A 20,960-nucleotide genomic window follows, 5' to 3' on the forward strand; every position below is an offset into this window, starting at 1 on the left:
TTTCTATTTCCTGTTGCACTTTCTGACTTCTTGTGAGAAAACACCCCCACACTTAACCATTTTATGCAAAGAGCACTCACAGACCAGGATATTTCTGCACCTTTTCAGCAATTTTATTATAGATTCCATAAACAAAATTTTTTCAAGGTTTCATACAAACTATATAAAAGATCATGCTCTGGCTCTTATACAAAGTTTGGAATTATAAAACATGTACCATATCAGGTATAACATCATGTAAATGCAGTGGTAAAATAATTTAATACAGAGGAAATCCCACAAAAAATATGGCAGCGACATCATATATTTTCCAGTGCCATTATGGTAAGCTTAAGATACATCTGGTACAGATGGTAAAATGTCTGTTGAGGTATTGTCTCCTAAAAACTCAGTTCATACGATAATGGATCTGTCACCGGCTCTCTGCACCCGAAGAGCCCGCAAAGTTGGAGTTGGGCATCTGCTTGAAGAACTCTCTGAGCCCTGTGAGCTCTCTGGTTAGCTGCTCGATAGTTTTATGAAGCCTGTCGTTCTCAGAGCCCAGTTCAATCATCTTCTGCTGCATCTCCAAGTTGCGCATCTTGGCTTTGTCCCTGCTTTTCCTCACTGCAATGTTATTCCTCTCTCGCCTCTGTCGGTACTCCACGCTGTACCTGTCCACCGCCTTCTTCCCTTTTTCCCTCCCGATCTTCCGCGGCGAGGACTTGGCCGAGCTGGCACTGGAGACTGGCTCCGGGGTGGTGGGGGGCGTCGGCTGCCCTGTAGGGAGGCTGACAGAGGTCTGGGCGCAGGTCTCGATCTGTGAAGGCAGGGATGAGGACATGTCGCTGTCACTCCAGTCGGACTCCTGCTTGATGGGCGCAATGAACGCCCCCTTATCCAGCATGCTGTCCGCCCTCCGCTCCGCCGTGAACGCGGCTGACAGCTGCTGCATGCCGCCGGGCTGCACGGAGCTCTGCATGTTGTAGAAATCCACCTTCTCCTGCTTCACAGTGTTGAACAGGTCGAGGAAGAGCTCGTCGTTGCACAGCTCCAGGTTTGGCACGGCTGTCATGGACTCGATGTACTGGCTGAAGTCGATGGCACTCTCGTCGTCGTACATGGCAGGGGCGGTGCTCAGCTCCACCATGGTGCCGTCCTCGCCCGAGCCGTCGCTCCTGCTGCCCGGCTTGCAGACCCCCTGCTGCGGGCCACCCAGCTTGGCGCTCTCGTAGAAGTTAGCAGGCTCCATTGCCCAACTCATGTTGCATTGTGGAGACACGCAGTGAGAGTCCAGGCTGTATATGTCACACATGAACCCTGGTGACTTGTCCACGTGGTTTAGGAAGTAAATAAACGTGTTATAATGTAAACCCCAACAGGTGTGACAGCACGACAAAAGCCTGCAGTGGCTTTCTCTGCACGCGCCCTTGTTCCTGTTCTTAAAAAAAAGAAAACAAATCTTTGGCTTTTCTTTTTTTTGTTTTTTTTTTTTTTTTTATCCCCTGGGTGTTGACTGGCAGGGTCCTGTCACTGAACACACTCACACACTTCTCTGAGGTTTCTGTACTTTCGCGGAGTGTTTTGTACCGTTCTCCGCTGACGTCACACGCACCGCCCTCTCGCGGGCCCAGTGAAGGCGAAAACGGGAGTCACGTGGTGCCCGTTAACTTCCCATTTGAGGAGCGAGGGGCGTGTTGCTCGTGCCACCCACTTCTTACTACGATTGTATGAATGGTTTCAGAGTTGTTTACACACTTGTAGGCTCTGGGTGTTTGGGGATTAAGTTTAATTTGTCTGCCCCAAACTGAGGTCGAACAAGTATTTAAGATCATTTACTGAAGTAAAAATAATCATATTACACTATAAAACAAAAGTAAAAAGTAAAAGTACTCAAGTATTATCTGGAAAATGTATTTAAAGTGTCAAAAAGTACTCCTTATGCGGATCTTTATAACTGATGCATTAAGATTTAAGTGCTACTTTAAAGGTCCAGTGTGTAACATTTAATATAATAATCATCGGTAGGTTTTTATTACTGTATAATCACCTGAATATAGGAATTATTATGTTTTTGTTATTTATGAATTGTTTTAATCTACAGATACCGCCGGTCACCTTCCATAGAGTCAGCCATATTGAACCGCCATGTTTCTACTGTAGCCCAGAACGGACAAACCAAACAGTGGCTGTAGATAGGGCCTTTAGCGAGTTTCATGGCCACCGTAGTTTCTCCTGCACACTTTAACAGCCCGTTCCCAGGTCATCAAATAGTCCAGGTTATCAGTCAGTTGCGATCTTAAAACGTATACTATCTCTATCTGAAATGTAGTTAGTGTTGCATAAAGTAATGTAAGCTGTTGTTACTCCTTTATGTTTTATAATAGTGAACGATATCATGTTGATGTACATCATGAAGATATATGACAATGTGAGAAAACTTACAAACTATAAACATGACTATATATTGTGTGTATGTCATACCAGTACAAGACAATAATTTATACTACTAGACTAACCATGTACAGCATAATGCTAACATTATGTCTATTTCTATTACTTTACTTCTTATTCCCCTTATTGAGGGCCCTTACGTTGTTTATGTATGATTTTGAATTGAGTTTTATTTGTCGTCTGTCACCAGGCCTATAAACGTCTTTCCCAGAAGTGATCCAGTGTAAAAAAGAAAAAAAATACTATGTGGTACAAGCGTTCCTGTGGAGGTAAAACCACTAAAACCAAACAAAGTTATTACATTAATAACTTAAAATGGAAAGTATTATCATGCTGATGTACTGTATGAAGGTATCTGACCAGTCAGTTAAGAGGAAATATACTGATTTGATAGAATTTAAGATGTATAATAGACAATTTTTCATGTGCCAAATGTTTGTTGGTGCCAGTTTCTCCAATGGGAGGATTTCTTGCTTTCATTCGTCATATAAGATAGAAAATTGAACATCTTTGGGTTTTGGAGTCTTGTTTTGGGGTTAAAACCAGTGTTTTTAAGATGTCATCTTGAGCCCTGACAACCAACAATAAAGCTAATCATCACTTGCAACCCTAATTAACCCATGCAGGGACATAGACAAAGGTTCTTAGTAGCTCTCATTTAACATACTCACAGAGAACAAATTTACTGAAGGATACAAAGCCGGACACACACCTAAACAAACATTACAAACAAATAAGCAAACTTCAACATACAATATAGCCATTATATACAGACAACAGCTGGACAACAAGTCACCTATATCCAGATCAAATTGTTGCTGTGTATAGTGTATATGTGTGTGGATAGTAAGGTGCTCTATATACAGAGGTGGTTTATTTGATGAGAGTATACAGTTTATACTCTGCTTACTAGACTAATGTATGATAGTGAACTGCCACAATATTGTCAGTTATATTCATTGACGTGTACATTACAAAAACCCTTATGTACCTTGTCACGACAAGTTTTTAACATCATTCCACTTTATTATACAATATAATTAACCCCCCCCCCCCCCATGTACTGTCACTTCTCGGAAACGCTCCTGTGTAAAAAGTGTTCTGTACTTTTCCTCTTTTTGGGGGAATGGAAATGGAAACTGCGCCACCTGGTGGTCAATGGATGTACCTGCGGGATAAAAATCACATTTTATAAATTTAACATATTTCGTGTTACCATCATAGCAAATTTCTAACCTAATAAATAAGTAAAGCATCATTAGATAATACGCATGTTAGGTGAATTTTCCCTTAGACTGCTCATTTTGAGACAAAGAGGAGGATTTGGTCCACTCACTCTTTAAAATGTCTCTACTCTGACCACCACTGGAGAGACATTCTGCTTCTGCAACTGATATAAAACTGGAATTTATTTATTTCCAGTACATTCAATATCTGTGACTGCTTGGAAACTAATATAATAATAATTAGACTACATGGTGGTGGTCTTAAACTATGTATCTTAATGGAAAAGCATCTAAAAATCATTATATTAGCGATACAATTATATATATATATATATATATATATATACCTTTTGTAATGTAAGTATGAAACAAACCATTTTGTTTATTGTTTTGTTCGTACATATGTATTTTCTTTTTAAAATTATTATACATTTCATAGTATCAGTAGATATATTTCTGTATTGTGAACTGTTTCAATAAAGAAAAGGCTAAAAAAAGAAAAGGTCATTTACTGTCGGACCAAACCAAATCTTCGCGGGGTGTCTATAATCGTGAGGCCACGCGCAAGAAACGTAGCTCATATTTTGAATATATATTAGAGTAATAAGTGTAGTTGTACCTTTATTTCAACTATCTATTTAATCTATTTAGACACTTCATTGTGTTTAATGAAAGTAGCAACGACTGAAACTCAATACGAACCCCCCTCTGCAGTGAAGAAATCGCCCGGAAAGAACACCACGGTTCTGGTCTGTTATTGGTCCAAAGTTCCCCGCGAAAATAACGTCACCCCCAGTTTCGCGCCAGATCTGCAGCAGTCTTACGTATACACAAGAGGAGGTAAGAATAGACTTCATTTACTTTACTTCTTTTCTATAAACGTATTGATTACGCTCGTTGAATCAAAGTTTATTTTGTTTCTCAAGTTTGTTCGCGTGCATCGCGTTGCTCTTTTATTTACTCTTAAATGTTAAATCAGGGGAAACATTGCATGTAAGTTTCAGCTCATTGTTTCTTCTGCGGCCACATGTCGGATGGTGGAAAAGTTGTTGTTAACTGATCCAAAGCCTTTAATAAAAGTATCAAACACACAATAATATATATATATATATATATATATATATATATATATATATATATATGTGTGAACAATACCGTTGTACATATAGAGAAGTAGCAGCTCAGTGTGTTCAAGTATAAGAAATATAAGTAAACTTCATCTATTATTCTGAAGTATTGGGAGTTGCCTTATTGACGTGTAAGCAGTATTTTATCTTATGGTTGGTAAAGTGATTCAACTGTTTTGTAGTTTAAACAGTAGCTATGGATACTATTTGGAGTTAATTGTATGCTTTAATTTGCAAAGTAACTGGAGGAGCCAGTTACATGTAATTGGGTCGAAATAGTGGAATTAAAGATGATAAAATACAAATATTCAGCTACAATGCAAACTGTGAAGATTTGTGGTCCTATTACGCCTTTTCAGCATCAAATAAACGAGAACAATAACAGGTTCACGTTTCAAGTTTATTATAATAAAATAACAGTACTAGGGTCTCTAAAGGACACACTTGAATCAATATCCCAGCCCTCAAACTGAGCAGGTGACCTATGGGATTACATTTGAGCTATGAAAGTGTAACAAAAAAGCACGAGCAAATAATAATAATAATAATAATAATAATGTTAGTTGGGACAAACAAAATGTCCATTTGGTTCTTTATCTACACGTGTTTTAAGTCTGTGGACTAATCCAAAAGAAACATGAATCTTGTAAGCAAAACAACATGGACGGCAGCAAAACACACAGACTCCTTGGTAGTTGCCAATAAAATAAATATTTCTCCAAATTAGTAGGTCTACCTGCAGCAGTCAACCTTATTGAACGTTGTGGCTGCACAAACTCACTCAAAAGTGAGGCCTCACCTCCCTGTCATCTAACAGAAAACGAACACAATCAAACACACCTACCAGACTTTCTTTAGTCAGTTGTCAGGTGGTTAAAATGGATCCGGAAGGTGTGCTAAAATCTCTACTTGAGAAAGCTTTGCTTATACTATGGCAGCCTCTTGTTTAGGTTAAAAATGAACTCACTAGAGTCTGTTTGATCTTCAGATATCCCAGCAACAATGTCTTCCCCAACATCGACTCCCGGTGGCTGCAAACGAGGAAGGAACACCAACCCGGCCACACGTAAGTTAATTTGCTCCGCAGTTCCTAATGATTTCAACTGCTGTGCCACTGTGGTGTACACATTATTATAGGTGGTGTGTGTCTTTGTGTGTTGTTAATAAGTTGTCTTGGTGTCTTGTGTACCCTCAGCCAGCAGTGAGGGCCCAACATCACCTCCCTCTCAGCGGCGCAGAGGTCAGGACTCCTCCACTGGGGACCTGATGCCAATGCCCACCTCCCCGGCCACCGACATACTGAGTCCAGCAGCACCTCAGGACACTTCCCTGTTCTCCAGCCCACGTCCCTCAGGTACGAACCAATCAAAGTGTGCAGAATTTGTTATTTGAAATATAAAGTTACTCCAGTGTGCTAAAAGTTTTTCCTTTTTTTAATAAACAGTCCAACCCAATGAAGTGGATATGAGCTCCCCTCTGATGTATGGGACCCCCAGCTCAAGGGTTGAAGGGACCCCACGCAGTGGAGTGCGTGGCACCCCAGCTAGACAGCGTCCTGATCTGGGATCAGTCAGGAAGGCCCCACAAGTGGACCTTCACTCTGAGCCGGTCAGTGGAGGAGTCAGATTGATTATTTATTGTAATTGCAATGGAGCAATAATAGAGCTAGGATAAGACAATTATTAACATGACAATTTTCAAATTAAGTGAAGTTAATATGGAAGACCAACTGAACAACAGTAGTTAACACTTTTCACGTTTTTTCACAGCCAAGTACGGATGGTGCTGTAGCCAGCGAGTCAAACGCCGGGCAGAGACTGGTGATCTGGGGGACTGATGTGAATGTTGCGACCTGCAAGGAGAAGTTTCAGGTATGAAATCTTACATTTCAACTATTATAAGATATTTCATCTTTTTGGTGTAGAATACTAAATTGTTTGCATGCTTTGGGTCACTTTGCTTTCAGAGGTTCCTGCAGAGGTTCATTGACCCGACCTCCAATGAAGATGAGAACGCTGGTCTCGACCTGAACGAGCCTTTATACATGCAGAAGCTGGAAGAGGTAGTGTACTTATCTGTTTTAAATAGTGCTGTTGTTATACTCCTTTATATTTTCTGGCCCTTTTTACCTTTTTTTTATACTGGAAATGAAGGGATAGAGAAGGACACGCCACACAAAATCACAGGAAATCTCAGATTTAAATCTGAAATATTAATATTTCTCTTTTTGTCTCACAGATCAGTGTTGTCGGTGATCCAGTGCTGAGTGTGAATTGTCTGCATGTGCAGTCCTTCGATGCAGAACTTTACAGGCAGCTCGTCTGCTACCCACAGGTAATGTCGCTTATTTTATCATTTTCATTTCCACATATACATTACAAAGTCAGTTTTGGGCAAATAATTTCTATGGCTGCACAATTTATCAAAATATTATCAAATTCGTAATATATCCAAGTGCAATGTGCAGTATGCAAATCACAGAAGCTGCAATTTGACAAAACAGCATTATAATGAAGTACTGTAGCTCTGAAGAGATAACCGGGCCTATAAATATCTCCAGATTTAATAAAACATGTTTGTTTGGTACAGACCCCAATAATATTAAAATCATCAAGATTTTAATAGATTTTGTCAGCGAAAATGTAAATTTGTGATAAAATGACAAAATAATCAGGAAAATACTTTCTAGAAAGGGATTCATCAGTCTTGATTTTGGTCTTCAAGCCAAACTAAATGCTAAACACTGAACAGTGTGACCAAGTGCTTAAACAACAACACAATGATAAATACCAAAGAAGGCTGAAGCTGTAGCTTATTATTCCTTCTCACAATACAACAATTAGAGAATTTCTTAACAAGCCTGAATGCAGTAGGAGTTGTCTATTGGGATTGTTGTCTGAAACACCTGTTTACTTTATCTCTCTGCTGGCTGTTTGACAGCATATTGATGCTAATAAGTAAGATATTTTTTCCCCAGGAAGTCATCCCAACCTTCGACATGGCAGTCAATGAGCTTTTCTTTGAGCGTTTCCCAGACTCCATTCTGGAGTTCCAGATCCAAGTCCGCCCCTACAACGCCCTGAAAACCAGAAACATGAGGAGCCTGAACCCAGAAGGTACGTGGATTCATTTCTCCAGCTGATGTCACTGGATGGGTGCAAAGTGAAATCACACTTATTAATACTACCATACCAAGATATCCCATCCCATATTTAATGTGGGATCTATGTGAATATTGTTGCTTTGATAAAAATGTGAGGTATCGGCTTCGGGCTAAAGCTTCTGTGTGCCGTATGTTTTGCTTCCACAGACATCGATCAGCTGATCACCATCAGCGGCATGGTGATCCGCACGTCGCAGCTCATCCCCGAGATGCAGGAGGCTTTCTTCCAGTGCCAGGTGTGCGCCTACAGCACCCGTGTGGAGGTGGATCGCGGGCGCATTGCCGAGCCGGCTGTGTGTCGCCACTGCAACACCACCCACAGCCTGGCGCTCGTTCACAATCGCTCAGTCTTTTCAGACAAACAGATGGTGAGAGTTCGATGGGGTTGGAGGGGTTGGTGACGGGGGCAGATTGCTTACAGTCAATGACACCTAATCTCAGAATATGTTAAGTGGTAATTAGTGATGTGTTTGGTTGAGGTCATGACATCTGTTCGTTTATTGATCGTTTGATAACAGGTCAAAATTCAAGAGTCTCCAGAGGACATGCCGGCTGGTCAGACGCCACACACAACCATTGTCTATGCCCACAATGACCTGGTTGATAAAGTGCAGCCAGGAGACCGCATAAACATTACTGGTAAGATTACCTAAAGCTCTCTTGCTAGAGCTGATGAATAATGAACTAATGAGCATTTTCATTATCTATTCATCTGCCTGTTATTTATTCTATCATCGTTGGGTCGATAAAATCCTCAAACGAGAAGCTGGAATTAGTGAATATTTCACCTTTTTGGCCTAAAGAAGGAATTAAAACAATTGATTATTTTAATAGTTGCGAATTAATTTTACTAGGGAACAAATAAAGCATTTCAAATTAAATTTTACAATGGTATAAGGCACCTCCTGTTTAAGAAGCAGGATTTAGTACGTTTTGGTGTTTTTCCTTAATTGATGATTCATTTATTAATCAATCTGTTTATTGTTCCAACACTAGTCTCATCTCCAGATCTTTTACAGTAAATCAGTCACCGATTTCACTCATCCATCGACGTCCTAATGGCTTCTCCAATGTCCCTGCAGGTATCTACAGAGCGGTCCCCATGCGCGTGAGCCCGATTCAGAGCAATGTCAAATCGGTGTACAAGACTCACATCGACGCCATCCACTTCCGTAAGACGGACGAGAAGCGCCTGCACGGTGTGGACGATGATGCCGACCAAAAGCTATTCACTGAAGACCGCGTGCAGACCCTGAAGGAACTGGCAGCCAAGCCGGACGTCTACGAACGCCTCTCCTCTGCCCTCGCACCAAGTATCTATGAGCATGAGGACATCAAAAAGGTGTGTGTGAGTTTTAACCTGTGCAAGCACCCAGTGACGAGGGTATTCACTGAAGTTGTGACTTGCATGATCTGCCAATAACGTCCTGGTCATTGAATTTAATGCCCAACGAGTTCCATGGAGTCTGCCACATCGAACTATGTTTCTACAGTAGCCCTGAAGGGACAAACAGAACACTGGCTCTAGATAGGGACACATTTTATTTTTTTTTGCGGCCTCCTCTCTTCATGTTGGTGTGCTCATTTCAGGGCTCTGGTACTGTGCATGCTGGCTGATTTCACAGCGGTCATTTCGGCTTGTCCACAGCAGGAAAGGCACTGGTGTAATTGTTAATATTAACAAACAACTGTGTTCCAGTTCTGTCAGACAAAAAGGAGAAATAAGATAAATTGAAATAAAAAATATGAGATAAAATAATGGAAATGATGGGGAGAGAGAAAGATATTTGAGTCATTAATGCTATTAGTTCACCTGGAAGTTTTGTACTTTTACAAGTGGAATGATCAAATAAGTTTGGAAACAACTGAAAAAAAACAAAATCAAATGTGTATGTGTATAAAATGTATATTCTAATCACAGTATTATATATATATATATATACCTTTTATAACCCAGCTCTAGATTGAATTAAATAGTAGAATGATGTAGAATCTTTTTGAGTATTTATTTCCCTCTGTTGTGTTCCAGGGCATTTTGCTGCAGCTCTTTGGCGGCTCCCGTAAGGACTTCACTCAGACCGGCCGGGGGAACTTCCGCGCCGAGGTGAACATCCTCCTCTGCGGAGACCCCGGCACCAGTAAGTCCCAGCTGCTGCAGTACGTCTTCAACCTGGTTCCCCGTGGCCAGTATACTTCGGGGAAGGGCTCCAGCGCCGTGGGTCTCACCGCATACGTGATGAAGGACCCGGAGACTAGGCAGCTGGTCCTGCAGACTGGAGCTCTGGTGCTGAGCGACAACGGCATCTGCTGCATCGACGAGTTTGACAAGATGAGCGACAGCACGCGCTCCGTGCTGCATGAGGTCATGGAGCAGCAGACCCTCTCCATTGCCAAGGTATGTCTTGACAAATTTCCAACATGTATAGGCGGGCACGTGTTTTGTTGAAGTTAATTGCTAATTCACACATTTTTTTTTTCCCCCCTACGCAGGCTGGAATTATTTGCCAGTTGAACGCCCGTACCGCTGTGTTGGCCGCTGCTAACCCTATTGAATCTCAGTGGAACCCCAAAAAGACCACAATTGAGAACATTCAACTGCCTCACACACTGCTGTCCAGGTGAATACCATCTGTTAGCACCATCACACTGAAACACCTGATAGAAAGTGATCGTCATTCTCTGGATCACAGTTAAAATGTGGCTTAAAAAAAGGTTTCAAATTGGCCATTGGCTTTTTGGTGAGTTGTTAAAAGTAAAATAAGGAACAATCTCAAAGTTCAAATCACATTTCTGCTCTAAAACCCTTTTGGAACAGCATTTTTTTACTCTCTAAAGTTATTACCTCTAATTTAGGACTTGATCCTTTACTAATCATCCTCATTATAATCATTGGCTAAACTTATCTATTGGTATATTTGAGATTGAAACTCGGTCGCTTTCCCCTTACCTTCCAAGTAGGGCTGCAGCTATCGAATATTTTGGTAATCGAGTATTCTATAGAATATTTCATCGATTCATCGAGTAATCGGATAAAACATACTTTTGCTTAATTAAAGCCCAATTATAAATATACAATAGAAAACAAGACAGATCACTGTTTTCAGTTTTCAGTCCCGGCGTCTGCCGTTCTGTACAGCAAAACTGTCCAAACACGTTACAGAGCCCGCTTCCGTCTTCTTCCGCGTTGTAGGGGACGCATAGTCTGTGACGTAAGCACGTTGTGTCACACTAAAAAGAATCAATGCAAAACGTGAGCTCTACGAGGCTTCGAGGCAGACGAAATTCCTCGATCATTCTTTGTAATAGAGTTACTCGAGGAATCGTTGCAGCCCTACTTCCAAGCGCAAAGGAGGAACTACGGGGGCAAAAAAAACTAAACAAGTCTATCTAGAGACCGTGTTTGTCCCATCTTGGCTGCTGTAGCAACATGGCGTTTTTTTTACATCCAGTTGATTATACACTAATGAAAACATAAGCCTGAATATTATTCCATTTCTGCCAATAGATCCTCCTAAATGTTACACACTGGACCTTTTTAACTGATTTAAATCTCACAGATACTTGAATACAACCCATCCTTTGACTTTATGATGGTAAACTGAGCAACAGCTGAATGATTTGTATATTTTAGATCAAGCAAACTGCTCAATAAAAACATGTTTGTTATATCACACAGTTTCTTAAACGCAGGTAAACAACACTGATAGAGAGGAACTATAGTGCGTGAATGCCACTAATTGACAAACGTAATTTTTTGTCCCAATTGTCTACTTTCTCATATGGTTTTTAACACTGCGTTACGTCGCCCATCAGATTCGACCTCATCTTCCTGATGCTGGATCCCCAAGATGAGGCTTACGACCGCAGGCTGGCCCACCACTTGGTGTCGCTGTACTACCAGAGCGAGGAGCAGATGGAGGAAGAGTTCCTCGACATGGCTGTGTTGAGGGACTACATTGCATATGCACGAACATACATTAATCCAAGGCTGAGTGAGGAAGCCAGCCAGGCCCTCATTGAGGTTTGTTTTCTTGTCACAATTATATATTTACATTATGTTCAATATTGGCAGCAAGGTTTGCCCAATAAGCAATATTAATTTGACATCTGCCCCTCAACTGAGCTTGTTTCGTGTTGGTCCTCAGGCCTACGTGGACATGAGGAAGATTGGCAGTGGTCGGGGGATGGTGTCTGCCTACCCCAGGCAGCTGGAGTCCCTGATCCGCTTAGCAGAGGCGCACGCCAAGGTGCGTTTCTCCGAGAAGGTGGAGACCATCGACGTGGAGGAGGCCAAGCGGCTGCACAGAGAGGCCCTCAAACAGTCGGCCACTGACCCCAGAACAGGATTTGTTGACATCGCTATCCTCACAACAGGTATACACAACAGGGCCTCGTGAATATTAACTGCTCGTTTTGGATGCACTTTAGAATGAAAACTATTTAGAGGCGATATGAGACTGGGTGAGAAATGACACCAAATTTGCTGCCTTGTTTCATCTAATGTGATATAAAAGTGAATATATCATTGCGTTTTTGGACTGTTTGGTCCACTGAAACAAGCAAACTGCTGATAAATCGATAACTCACAGCCCACCAGCTTATTTCAGTGCATTTATTTGTGATTCCAGGTATGAGCGCCACCGCACGCAAGCGCAAGGAAGAGGCCGCCCAAGCCTTGAAAAAGCTGATCCAGGCCAAAGGGAAGACACCTGCCATGAAATACCATCAGCTTCTTGATGACCTCAGAGGACAGTCTGAAACGGTAAATACTTTAATTTTGCCTTTCACTTTACTACCTTTTTTAAAATCAATACATTATATTGGCCAGCCAGTTTAGAGAATAAAGAAAATTGCCTAAAGTTAGATTTTCAAGAGAATGCAGTTAACCAGAGCTAAAATTTTGATATTTAAGATTAAATTCATCAAAATTACAGAAAAGCTATTAAAGTATTTGTGATCAACTAATTTATTTTTTAATTATACAATTTAACACCACCACTTCCTGTAATGACCTCTTTCTGACTGTTTTCAGGCGATCACTAAGGAGCTGTTTGATGAGGCGCTGCGAGCCCTGGCTGACGAGGATTACTTGACGGTCACTGGAAAGACTGTTCGTCTCCTCGCCTAAGGCACCACCCTGCAATTATGTACAGTCCTTAATTTTAAATCCTATCCTGTGTCGACCTCTTTTCTCGTGCTGTAAAATATTTTTGTATAATTGAACCACCATATGGTTTTCTGGGTGTATTAGATGTGTCTTAGAGACGTGATTCAGAATATCCACATGACTCATTCAAACGTTGGTGTCCTGTGATGATAAAAAAAAAAAAAGAGAGAAGGAAATGGAACCCATATACTGGCAATTAATAGAGCTAATATTTAAAAGCGCTTGTATTTCATTTGTTTACCTGATTTTCAAGTAATGCTCTTGCTGTTTTTGTACTCTGTTAAGGTAAAAAGCTCTTTTCTTCCAACTTGTACATTGTAATCACTGAGTAAAGTCAGTGACTTATTTCCACAGTGTTGAATTGTCCTTGTAGTTTGCATTGACTGCTTGTTAATAGAGGAGAAAATAAAATGTTCACTGAAAATGCTTGGCAAGTTTTTTTTTTTTGTTTTTTTTTACAGTGGTTGCAACTTTTAGTTGAATTAAATTCTATCTATCTTTAAAAATAGTTGAAATTAAAGGAATCAGCACTCTCATAGCAGTAGCATAGCAGTATCATAAATACAGTGTATAATTTTCTGCACCAAGCTGTTCCAGCTCTTCATTGGATGTTTACATAGTGAAATATTCAAACCCAAGACTGCATTTTTTTTTATAGCTGCACTATTTTATCAAATGGAAATATTCTACATGTCTGTCATTATACACACGACCTCATAATTCAGGTGGAGTTGAATATTTGGAAACTTTGGGTTCTCCACAAGAACTTTAAATTATGTTTGAGGTCTGCAGCAACATGAGTGAACTGATAAACCAGTGGGGGTCATAGGGTTGAAGAACTCCGCCAGACCTTGTAGAGGGCCACATCTTTTTTGTTCAAACCCACAAAGTTTTTATCCAAAATTTAAGAGGAGAGGCCAAAGTATGCAACAGGGATGCCACAAAATTTGGTTTCAATCTGATACCAAGTCATACCAGAGGCAGGATTGTGAATTTTAATTGCATTGTGGATACTTTTTATTGTTACAAAGACCTAATGTATCATTTAAGGGAGCAACATATGTCATAATTAAGTACTACTCATGTATTTTTAACATTCTCTATTAATTACTCAATCACATGTTTAAACACGACAGTTTTTGATGGGAAATAAATGTTCGTTAACTGACAATGTTACTGTACATCCACCATTTTGTGTAAGCAAAAATATTCACCCATTATCTGTAAGTGCTCTTAATTAACTCTGAATTATAGCTGTTCTGTGGTTGTGATTTGAAGAGGTTAAAACTCCACCCTCAGTTACAAAAGATCTTTACACATCTGGGCTTGTCCAACAGGTTTCAGCTTGTTGGACACAAGTGAAGCGTTTCTTCCTGTTATGTAACTATTTGGTTGTGAATCCAGTTTCCTTGTCACTGCTAATTCATTTCATTCTAATTCAACACCTTTAATGCAGCTATTGTTTACGACATTTCTGCTTTTCTTGGCCACAAGCTGAAACATGTTGAACAAGCTCAAATGTGTTGGTCTGACAACAGAATTGTGTTGCTGGAGGTTTGACCTCTTCAGACTCCAGCATAATTTACTAATTTATGTATTGTAGTATTTTAAGTATTACTCTTATGTTTACTAGATTAATTAACGTGTTGTACTTCTGGAGACATATAATGTTGATCTTTCACTGTCTGACGTGTTTCTGTTTGTCAAAGCAAAGCCACAAGCTAAGTGTTTTTTCCTGTTATGTAACTAATTTAGCAGCAGTTTGTTTCCTTTCTTCTGCTAAATCATGTTCACAACACATTTGGACTAACTATTGTTTATGGTATCTCAATATTTTGTTGTCCAATACTGTTTTCACAGTTTACAATTGCTTCTATTACACTTCAAAGGCCGACTCCTGTCTCCTGTGCACCAAACTGCACACATAGTGAGGAGAGGAAGGTTATGTATTCTGATGTTTTGTGCCTGTTTACTGTGTGTTAACATGTTTTTCTTATTTGAATCTGCTTGCAATGCTTATTGAGGTTGAGATTATCTTTCACAAGACTGCACAATAAGCTTTTCTTGTGAATGTTGTTGTGTTTCATACAAAAATAGATAGAAAATAAGATACACTACTCACAAAAAGTTAGGGATATTCGGCTTTCGGATGAAATTTCAGAATGTACGTAAAATGCACTATAACCTTTCCAGGTGATCTTAATTTGACCTTCTACATAAATGCCCTACTTTCATGATATAATAGCATCAACTTTTTACATTTTCCAATATCCCTAACTTTTTGTGAGTAGTGTAAGCGAAGCTGACCCATATTGATCCCCCTAGGAGAAGTTCAAATTAGACAGAGCAGCAACAGGGGCAATGTAGTGCAAGAGTACAGAAGTAGAAGTACAATAAGATATCACAAAAAGCAGTTGCTGGAGGGAATATTTGAGTTTTCAAAAGGCTAAAAGTTAGATAAAGTCACCAGTGGTACTAGGTGCAGTCTCTTGGGAGTACACAGCCAGTGAAGCAGGTCTGAGTGTGAGCAGCCTGCAGTGCACCGGTCTGCCGGTGTGCTGCTGCTGCTGCTGTCGGGTTTTAACCGCTGTGATGTCACACTGCTGTGTGCTTCTGGACTCGGCTGAAGAAGATGGCGGCCTCCTCAGGTTTGTGTGCCTTCAAAACTCACATCTACAGCGACGCGACGTGTAGGCGAAGCCGGGGCCGTGTTGTGTGTTGTGGGTCAGAAAAGGCGGGCGTTTGCGGTGTGAAAATGTTTCCAGAATTGCCCCGGATTTGTGAGTTATTCGTTAATATCGCCTCCTCGGATCCGCAATGATCTTCGCGGGGGCCGTCTATCTCCTGGAGCTACTGTGTTGGCTAACCTAGCTCGCCCCGTGAGTTAGCTAAAATAGCAGAAGGTGTCAGATAATAAGCGGCCGTGTTGCCAGTAAAATCACTCTATGTGTCACAAAGCACCTTTTAGCTGCCATAACACGCTATAAAACTTCAATGAGGCGTTCAGGTTTACGTTAATGTGAGTATCGTAAACAACCGCGGACAGCACTAGTTAGCTCGTAGCTTAGCGACTAGAATATTCCAACACCGCGCGGCTGCGAGTGCCGATCCCGATGTGTCCGACGAGCCAGTCTCATGATCACAGGAAAAACCTACTTTATTCGCGTTAACTGTTCAAACACAAGTATTTAATATGCCTTTTTTAATATCCACTAAGCCGCGGTCATTCAACAGTGGTGAATACAAGGTGGATTTTGTTTTTTGTTTTATGCGAAACACGGCACATTGCAACCGCGTAAAGGGTGACGGTGATGTTTAATGTAGGGACCAGTCCACTTGCTAACCTCACTGTCAAATATTAACTGGATTTCTACTCCCTTAACTACAGGAATAGACACAGGAGATGACAAGGCGTCTTTACACAATATAGCTGTTTGCTGTTGAAGGTTGAAGGAGGAGGGAGGAGGAGAAGCGATTGATTAAACGTTAACGATGTGCTGTTTGGTCGCACGCTTGGTTTCAGCACATAGTCGGAGCCCATGTCTGCTTTAGCGCCCAGCAGGAAGCGTGGTTCCCAAAACTTGCTAAAATAAACTCTGAATTACAGAGAAATGAAATATAATAATGATAAGATTAGAATTCTTACTAGGTTGTTAAAGTTATTTACTTTCTGTGTGCGTTTAAACATACATTATGGGGACGTTTTTTACAAAGTGGCCAAACGGGGAAGTAACTTCATAATCGAAACTGTCTCAGGACTAGTTAGTGCTGCTGGTTCAGTTTTAACCTGGGTTGGTTTAAATCACTAGTGCCAAAGATAACACGAGTTATCTGGGGAGGGGAGGCGGAAAACAATTATCTTTTAAGATGGGGTCAAACTCGGGTAATGATTAGACAAAATACAGTAAATATTTTGGGTATCAGCTGATCGTTTAAGTCATTCTTTAAGCAAAAACTTCCTTTTGTCTTGAATTAAAATAAAGTGGTTATTTTTATAGGCCAGTTTATTTGAGCTGAAACTATTAATCTATTTGCAGAAGAATTATTGCTAATTATTTTAATGATCAGTTAAGTTTTTTTCATTTTTTTTTAATGCCAAAATGGCCAAATATGTTCTTTTTCAGCCTTTCAAACATGGAGATTTCCTGCATTTCTGTTTTATACAATATTAAACTGAATATCTTTAGGTTTTGTGGGACAAAATGGGACATTTAAAGACATCTCCGTAGACTTTGAGAAACTGGGTTGGACATTTTTTTATATTTTCTGACATTTCATAGATCAAACAATTATTGTACAAAATAATCAGCAGATTAAACGATAAATAAATGAATAGTTAGTTGCAGCCTCACAATTGATTAAACAAGAAATGAATCAGAAGACTAAAAGACAACATTCAGAATTGTAAGTTGCTGTCTGAGTATCTTTAGTATTTCTGTACTGCAGTTTCTTGTTACTTAGCAGCTGACATATGCTACCCTTAACGCTGGTGAGCTAAAATTAGCCGATAATATTGGTGTCTTTACTGCGGTTTGCATGTTAATAAGGGACCGAAACAACGTCTTCTGAGCAAATGCCTTTCAAGAAAAGGGGTAGAGCTCACGTGCCACTTAACAGTCCATCCTTCATTGTGGCTACTGCACACGACATGTGAAATTGATTTTAAAAAAATGATTTGTGAAGGCTGACTGTGATGAATGTTGTCTGGGATTAGGGAAGGTGAAATGAACAATTCGATTGACAGAGGAAAATTGTAATGTTTTCGCCATCTCTCCTGTCTCAGTCAAAGGGCCTTTTTTTTTTTTTTTTTTTAAATGCTCTTTTCATTTCCCCTTCTGTGAGTTTCTCTTCAGATCATAATTATGAATAGCAGTAGTTTTACTTAAGTGCCGTCCCCTCAACCTCCACCAATCCTCCAGTCATGAGCCGTAAGTGGTTCATCATTTACACCTCCGTGAGTGCCTGTCAGGCTGTGTGTAATGCCAACGTCTGAACCGAGAACATTTTCCCAGTAGCTGAACACTTTGACTAGTTTTTGAATGATGTTGTTATCAAGTCAGCTGTTAGAACATTGGTCATAAGATGAGTGGATGTTGCCCTGAATCATTTGCTAAAAATCAGCAGTATAGGCTCATGTGCTCCAGATCTCATGACACTTGTCAAGAGTTAAGATTTTTTTTTTTATTAAGCTTCAATGTTCAGCTGCATCAGATATCTTTTTTTTAAATAAATGTCTTGTGAGCAACGTATCAGATTAGATGCAGTTCCACAGTAGGTAGATCCGGATGTGTGGCGCGGCCATGTGCGTACAGAGCATCGGTCTGTTGAGTCATTTCTCGTATCAACCTGTCCTGTCTTGCACATGTTTAACACTCTCACTCGTTTGCATGCATTACTTTTCTATGATTAGAAAGATGAGTGTCTGCATCGGTTTTAATCAAAGGATGCACTTGTTGGCGCACCAACAGTGACAAAACACTGATATGATGTTTCAGTTCTATTTCAGAGGAAACTGTCAATTTTTAGAACTATTTTAGGGATGAATTTTTAATTATTGATTCGATCATCAGTGTTTAAAACCTTATTAAATCATAAAAAGTGTCCTAATTTCTCAGTCTCTCAGAATTTTGTCTAAAATGTTTTGAGTGACAAACTATCTAAATTTAAGATACTTAATTTACAAAGATATAACAAAGAAAGCGTCAATACTGTATCTATGTAACGTCAGAAAATAGTCAAAAGTGCCCATCACAGTTTTACAGAGTGACATTTTAACGTGTAATCCAAACAGTCCAAAACCCAAAGATATTCAGTTTACTGCCATTTAATACAATGAAAAGCAGAAAATTCTCTTTTGCATTTTTGTTGCGGTTATCAAAACCCCTCCAAACCAGTTGGCTTTTTTAAAAAAAAGTCAATTATGGCATTCTCTTCATGTAGATTGTGTACTTTTTTATGGTTTCCTAACCAGACTAAAAACCAACAACGCGTTGTTCATTTTACAGAACTTTCTGACTCCCCCACCCTGACTGTAGCGCTCAGTCTCAAGTCCATTGATTCTTACTAAAGGTGTTAATCTTTGCAGAAAAAAAGCAGGTCACAAATATCTACTTTTCTTTTTTATGAAAGGCTCATTGAATTCATAAAACAAGCACAAACTGTATGTTTTAGCAAAAGTTATTAAAAGAGCAGGAAATGGTGCATGTGCTGAGAGCTATTTCCAGCAGAGGTTTGGTGTATGTGTGATTGACTCTAAATAAACTACACTGCCCATGTTCGTCACAATAAAGGAACGTGTCAGTGTGTCTCTGTCTGATGTATTTTTAATCGTTTTTGGTGAACCATTTATTTTGGTTGTCATCAAAATAAAAGGTCCACAGAGCAGAAGAATAAGCTTTACCAGGCATTGGCTAGACACAGGGTATTTGATTTGTTAGTAGAATCAATTCATTGTTGGTACTGGGTCTATTTATGGAATTCGTCAGCAGTAGGAAAAATACTGCGTATCAGACATTTCCTTTTTAAATTAGTGCAATTCATATTCTGTTTTGGACATTTTTAGGAGTTAAAGTTCCACGCAATTTTCGCTTGTTGGAGGAGCTTGAAGAGGGGCAGAAGGGCGAAGGTGATGGCACAGTCAGCTGGGGCCTTGAGGATGACGAAGACATGACTCTCACACGGTGGACAGGCATGATCATTGGACCAGCAAGAGTAAGCAGAGCAAACTGAGCATGTGCCTTGTCATTCTAATACAGACAGAAACTATTGTCAACTAATAGAGATACTCTAACCGATCTAAATGTGTTTTTCTGTTTATCTTTGTGTTTCAGACCAATTATGAGAACAGGATATACAGTCTGAAAGTGGAATGTGGATCCAGATACCCAGAGGCCGCCCCGACTGTTAGATTTGTAACAAAAATTAACATGAATGGGATAAATAATTCCAACGGGACGGTGAGTGTCATCACAAATCTGACGAGATTTATGTATGAGTGTCTCGCCCCGTGTCGTGTCATTTGTTGAACTCAGAAATTGTTTTGTGTTGCAGTTTTGTGACGCTTATGTGATGCGTTCAATAACTCACTGTCAGCGCTCCTGTCACAATGACTGATTTGGTGTTTTTTTTTTTTGTGTCTTACAGGTGGATTCACGTAGCATACCAATATTAGCAAAATGGCAGAATTCTTATAGCATTAAAATTGTTCTTCAAGAGTTAAGGCGTCTAATGATGTCCAAAGAAAATATGAAGCTTCCACAACCACCAGAAGGACAAACCTACAGCACTTAATCGTAATGGATTGTTTCGACCCTCTGTCTTAAACCTTACTCTCTTAGAAATATTGTGTAAAATCATCAAGAGGCTCACTTCGCACATCAACAGTATCGTCTGCAAGAGCAAGATTGGACTTTCTAATTACATAGCTCATTCAAAAAAAAGAAATTGTCCCTGCATTGAGCACTGAATAGATAGTTAAAAGACTACAAGACCACAGTTATCCGCCTTTAATAAAGTTACTTTGACAATGACTTTTATGTTCAACGTGTTCCAGCTTGAGTGGGCTTGAAGAGGGAAGCATGACGCCACGCAGAGGCTGTACCAGAGTCCCAATAGTTTTATGTTCAAATGACTGATCACTGAAGTAAACAGCAAGATGTGTGTATGAAGGCATGTTCTGTAACTAATACCTAGTCAGAGAGAAGCCACATTTATGAGTTGTTAGTCAAATTTAGCAGATTCATTGAAATATCATGCAGATTGCTGAATATTGAACTGTGGCTGTAGTCTAAAAGTAGTGTCACAAGGTAAGAAAGATTTTTTTTTTTATAAATATATATATATCT

General features: G+C 40.0%; 3 protein-coding genes across 3 annotated transcripts; 2 read left to right on the plus strand and 1 right to left on the minus strand.

Annotated features, from left to right (window-relative positions):
* Positions 1 to 91: 91 nt before the first annotated feature.
* cebpd (CCAAT enhancer binding protein delta) lies at positions 92 to 1,545 on the minus strand. The gene has a single exon (XM_051398747.1). It carries the CDS (start codon positions 1,292 to 1,294, stop codon positions 413 to 415), a length of 882 nt encoding a protein of 293 aa, XP_051254707.1. The 5' UTR covers positions 1,295 to 1,545; the 3' UTR covers positions 92 to 412.
* A 2,855-nt stretch (positions 1,546 to 4,400) lies between these two features.
* mcm4 (minichromosome maintenance complex component 4) lies at positions 4,401 to 13,540 on the plus strand. Its single transcript, XM_051399860.1, has 17 exons — positions 4,401 to 4,499; positions 5,775 to 5,852; positions 5,982 to 6,140; positions 6,231 to 6,394; positions 6,556 to 6,657; positions 6,753 to 6,848; positions 7,025 to 7,120; positions 7,764 to 7,902; positions 8,097 to 8,317; positions 8,468 to 8,588; positions 9,032 to 9,291; positions 9,979 to 10,344; positions 10,440 to 10,567; positions 11,763 to 11,970; positions 12,095 to 12,323; positions 12,578 to 12,711; positions 12,982 to 13,540. Exons 2-17 carry the CDS (start codon positions 5,789 to 5,791, stop codon positions 13,075 to 13,077), a joined length of 2,583 nt encoding a protein of 860 aa, XP_051255820.1. The 5' UTR covers positions 4,401 to 4,499; positions 5,775 to 5,788; the 3' UTR covers positions 13,078 to 13,540.
* Positions 13,541 to 15,596: 2,056 nt separating this feature from the next.
* Positions 15,597 to 20,645, plus strand: ube2v2 (ubiquitin-conjugating enzyme E2 variant 2). Its single transcript, XM_051399863.1, has 4 exons — positions 15,597 to 15,764; positions 19,679 to 19,827; positions 19,947 to 20,072; positions 20,260 to 20,645. The coding sequence occupies exons 1-4, from the start codon at positions 15,749 to 15,751 to the stop codon at positions 20,404 to 20,406; spliced, it is 438 nt and encodes a 145-aa protein (XP_051255823.1). The 5' UTR covers positions 15,597 to 15,748; the 3' UTR covers positions 20,407 to 20,645.
* Positions 20,646 to 20,960: the final 315 nt, after the last annotated feature.

The sequence above is a fragment of the Dicentrarchus labrax genome, unplaced genomic scaffold (assembly GCF_905237075.1).
Source record: "Dicentrarchus labrax unplaced genomic scaffold, dlabrax2021, whole genome shotgun sequence".
NCBI lineage: Eukaryota > Metazoa > Chordata > Actinopteri > Moronidae > Dicentrarchus > Dicentrarchus labrax.

Excerpts from the sequence above, each read along its gene's own strand:
- cebpd (XM_051398747.1), bottom strand. The coding sequence starts at position 1,294 with ATGTGTGACATATACAGCCTGGACTCTCACTGCGTGTCTCCACAATGC.
- mcm4 (XM_051399860.1), top strand. The coding sequence starts at position 5,789 with ATGTCTTCCCCAACATCGACTCCCGGTGGCTGCAAACGAGGAAGGAAC. Across the intron at positions 9,292-9,978 it reads AGCATGAGGACATCAAAAAG|GGCATTTTGCTGCAGCTCTT; the intron begins GTGTGTGTGAGT and ends GTTGTGTTCCAG. Across the intron at positions 10,345-10,439 it reads AGACCCTCTCCATTGCCAAG|GCTGGAATTATTTGCCAGTT; the intron begins GTATGTCTTGAC and ends CCCCCTACGCAG.
- ube2v2 (XM_051399863.1), top strand. Across the intron at positions 19,828-19,946 it reads TGATCATTGGACCAGCAAGA|ACCAATTATGAGAACAGGAT; the intron begins GTAAGCAGAGCA and ends TTTGTGTTTCAG. Across the intron at positions 20,073-20,259 it reads TAAATAATTCCAACGGGACG|GTGGATTCACGTAGCATACC; the intron begins GTGAGTGTCATC and ends TGTGTCTTACAG.